The sequence below is a fragment of the Coregonus clupeaformis genome, unplaced genomic scaffold, assembly GCF_020615455.1.
Source record: "Coregonus clupeaformis isolate EN_2021a unplaced genomic scaffold, ASM2061545v1 scaf3229, whole genome shotgun sequence".
Classification (NCBI taxonomy): Eukaryota; Metazoa; Chordata; class Actinopteri; order Salmoniformes; family Salmonidae; genus Coregonus; species Coregonus clupeaformis.
Window position 1 is genome coordinate 33140 of NW_025536683.1, and position 4141 is coordinate 37280.

A 4141-nucleotide genomic window follows, 5' to 3' on the forward strand; every position below is an offset into this window, starting at 1 on the left:
TTCATGACCTGCTGAAATTGCCGCTGCAAACACTCGAATGGTGGAGGGCGATTTCTGCTTATCAAACATAGACTGCAGGAATGAGAGCACACTCTCTACCTGACAGCTCATGGGGTCTACGTCCTGTGTGTTACACCACCGTGAGAAAACATTCCATCTGCTTGTGTATACCCTGGAAGTGGAACTGGCCCTAGCGCTCTGTATGGTTCTGATCACTGCATCAGATAACCCACGGCGCCTCAACCTGTCCCGTTCAGGAACCAAGCCTTCAGTGGTTGGCCGATTATGGGCCACTGCCCTATCGAGCCTCCCGCCTGGCTCAACGCGTCTCGTCGATGTGGAATTGTCCAAGGTGGCACAATCAACATCTGACTCATCTCTGCAAACCACGGAGCCCCCGGGCGATCGGGCGCTATCAGTATCACTGTTAGCTCCTCTGATCTCACCCTGGCTAGCAGTGGGAGAATGCAAGACAGCGGAGGGAATGCATACAGGAGAACTTTCGGCCACGGGCAGTGCGCGAACGCGTCTCTTCCCAATGGCGGCTCGTCCTGTTGTCTCAGGGAGAACCATAGGGGACACTGCGCGTTCACACGTGACGCGAACAGGTCCACCTCGGCTCTCCCGAATTGTTTCCAAATTTGGAGAACAATGTCTGGGTGCAGACACCACTCGTCGTCTCGAGGACCCCCTCTTGACATGAGATCTGCCCCTACGTTCAAGTAGCCCGAATGTGCGCTGCTCTCAACGAGCGAAGGTGCTTGTGAGCCCACAGCCACAATTCCTCTGCCGCCCTGTGGAGGGCAGGAGACCTGACCCTCCCTAGCGATTTATGTGAGCTACTGTGGTCCGGTTGTCTGACCAAACCAACACATCGCGACCCCGAAGGGTAGACGCGAAGTGGTTCAAAACCAGTCGAACCGTTTCCAACTCCAGGAGGTTTATGTGACGACCTGATTGAGGCCATGCACCTCCTATCGCTTGAGACTGACATGTCCCTCCCCATCCAGTCAGACAGGCATCTGTATACACTGGAATGTAGGATGACACCTTGCCCATCGGGACTCGTGCGTGAGAACGCACGGGTTCCTCCAATAGTCCAGGTCTGCTCTTAGCGAGAGAGGAACCACCACCAACCGATGACGTTGACGCACTGGGTCTAGTCTTAGTTGGCGAACCACCACTGTGTTCTGCGCATGTGCAGAAGCCCCAGCGGGACCACAGAGTGGGCTGCCGACATGAGACCCAAAGTGACATGATCGATAGCGCCGTTACTGTGATTCGGACGACACTTCCTCAGGGCTAGTACCAATGCTGCCCTTCGAGGGTCCGAAATTGCGCCCTCATCATTACAGTGTCTAGCTGTAGTCCCAGGTAGACTATCTGATGACTGGGCCAGGGTGCGCTCTTTTTCCAATTCACAGCGAACCCCAGACGCGTGAGATGAATCACTGTCTGTGTCGTGTGAGTGAACGCCAGCTCTGCTGACGGGGCGAGAACCAGCAGGTCGTCTAGGTAGGCTAATATCCTTATCCCTTGACGACGCAGCGGTTCCAATGCCGCCTCCACACATTTGGAAAACGTTCGAGGTGCCAGGGCGTACCCAAACGGCATCCTCGTGAACTCGTACGCCACCTTGGTTATACCTGTAACCCTGGTATTCCCGCTCTCCGTGAACGTCGCACGGGTCTGATCTGCGCTGACTGAGGCATTAGCCTGCAGCAAGGCGTCATTCCCGGCTAGCGGCTGCGCCTTCATGTCACATTGGGACAGAGACAGCTGCCTGCTGAATGTGAGGTCTCCTTGAGATAAGCCAAGACGGTGTCTTGGTATCTTTCCTCCCTTCACCTCCTGTGTGCGTTCAGCTCTGCACCTCTGGTGGGCTGAACTACGCTCAGTGTGGTGAGTATTAGCGCGTTCAGAAAGAAGTGGGGGCGCCGATACACTGGGAAACCTCGTCACCGTGGTAATCGGGCCCTCCGTGAACGCAGCATGGGTCTGAATCGCACTAATCGAGACCTTAGTCTGCGATAGTGCGCCATCTCAACTAGCGGCTGCGTCATCATGTCTCCTGACTGAGACTGCAGCCTGCTATGAGAGGCACTCACTACAGTACTCCTTGGAGTCTGTAATGTGAGGTCTCTTTGAGATAAACCAAGACGGCGTCTAGGTATTATTCCTCCTTTCACCTCCTGTGTGCGTTCAGCTCTGCACCTCTGGTGGGCTGAACTACACTCAGTGTGGTGAGCCTGGGGCGCGTTCAGGAAAAGGTGGGGGGCGCCGATACACTGGGCACCTTCGTGACCGTGGTAATCGGGCCCTTCTTGAACGCAGCATGGGTCTGGGTCGTACTAACAGAGACCTTAGTCTGTGATAGTGCGCCATCCCCAATGTGGTTATTATCGGCGCGTTCTGAGAGAAACGGGGCGCGCGATACGTTGGTTACGCCCGTAACCGTAGTAATCAGGCCCTCCGTGAACGCAGCACGGGTCTGAACTGCACTGACTGAGGCGTTAGCCTGAGACAGAGCGCCGTCCCGAATAGCGGTCGCGCCATCATGCCATCATCTGGCTGAGACTGCAGCCTGCTATGTGAGACACTCACTACGGCACTCCTAGGAGTCTGTAAAGTGAGGTCTTTATAAGGTACACTTAATACCTTTTATATACCTGCCTTATGTGTGCATTCAGTAACGCACCATGGTGGGCTGAGCTGCACATAGTGGTAAGAGAGAGCGAGAGTGAGGAAGGTCGAACGCTCTCGGATGTATTATGGAAAAGGGGCTCTTTTTGACAGTGTCAAGTAGAGCCAACTCTTTATTCACACACATCAACAAAAAACATTCTCCTCCATACACTCAACGGTAGAGTGGGGGGACAGTGGGCTCGGGTCACAGCCGGCGCTGTGCCGTCTTCCGTTCTCCCCTCGCCTGTCATAAACGGGCGTCTCTTCTGGCCGCCCTTCGGGTGATGCCAGGATGACGCTTTATGTCCTCTCTCGCCGGCACCTCTGGCGCTGCAGGGGGCGAGGCCCGCCCCTTGCTGCTGGAGGCCGCCGTCTAACGCCAAGCTGTAGCGAGAGTTATGGCCGCCCTTCCTCCTATCCACTTCCGGGTTGGAGGGAATGGGGGCAGCTTAATCTCCCGCTGTTTAGCAGCCCACTCAATGAGACCTGAGAATTCAGGCACAGAGAGGCTGTGGCGTCATCATCCAGGGATGTAATGACCTCACAATTTCCTGAAGGAAAAGGGGGTGTTAAACATCTGGGTCAGTGTAATGAATTGTTCCAATAGAATATTCATTTCTTCCCCAATAGCCCTGTCATCTCCTGAGTCAGCGCCTTCAGATGATGCCTCAGCTGAGACTAACACTGATAGCACATCCTCAGAGGAATATCCTCCCTAAAAATGCCCAATGCTGCTTCCACTCCTTCAAAAAAGGAGGGCTCAGCTGGCGCATAGTGGGGGATTAATGAAGCTGTCCCTGGCGTGCTGTGTCCCTCAACCCACGAAACAATGTCGGGGGGGGTCGACAGCCGCCAAGGGGAACAGCGACACAGAGCTCTGAAAAGAGCTTTTGTTAAATACTTACCCTATGGATAAGCTTGGTGTGCTCTTTGTAGGAAGACGTTGATGGCTGGATATCAACGACGAGATCTTCCTGAGTCTTCTATGGCTTCTTCAATTCTAGTCCAGTCGCTGAAGATAATGGGAGGCAGATTGAGGGAACGGGGTTCCTTATATAGGGACACCTGTACTCCTATTGGCTGTAGGTGTGTGCATAATTTTGCTTCAGGCTGTTCTGCCCTAGGGCAGAGGGTAAACCACTAGGAGCAGAGCTCCCCTATGGGGCGGAGCTCCACGATATAGAACTACGCCGAGCGTGTGGGCGCTGGCGCACCAGTCTACCTGGCTGCCGTGCTCGAGTACCTGACTGCTGAGATCCTGGAGTTGGCCGGCAACGCTGCCCGTGACAACAAGAAGACTCGTATCATCCCCCGTCACCTGCAGCTGGCCGTCCGTAACGACGAGGAGCTAAACAAACTGCTCGGCGGTGTGACCATCGCTCAGGGTGGTGTGCTGCCCAACATCCAGGCAGTGCTACTCCCCAAGAAGACCGAGAAGGCAGTCAAAGCCAAGTAA

General features: G+C 54.8%; 1 protein-coding gene across 1 annotated transcript; it reads left to right on the plus strand.

The window, feature by feature from the left end:
• Positions 1-3514: 3514 nt before the first annotated feature.
• LOC123489734 (histone H2A-like) lies at positions 3515-4141 on the plus strand. The gene is made up of 2 exons (XM_045220149.1): positions 3515-3577; positions 3869-4141. Exons 1-2 carry the CDS (start codon positions 3515-3517, stop codon positions 4139-4141), a joined length of 336 nt encoding a protein of 111 aa, XP_045076084.1.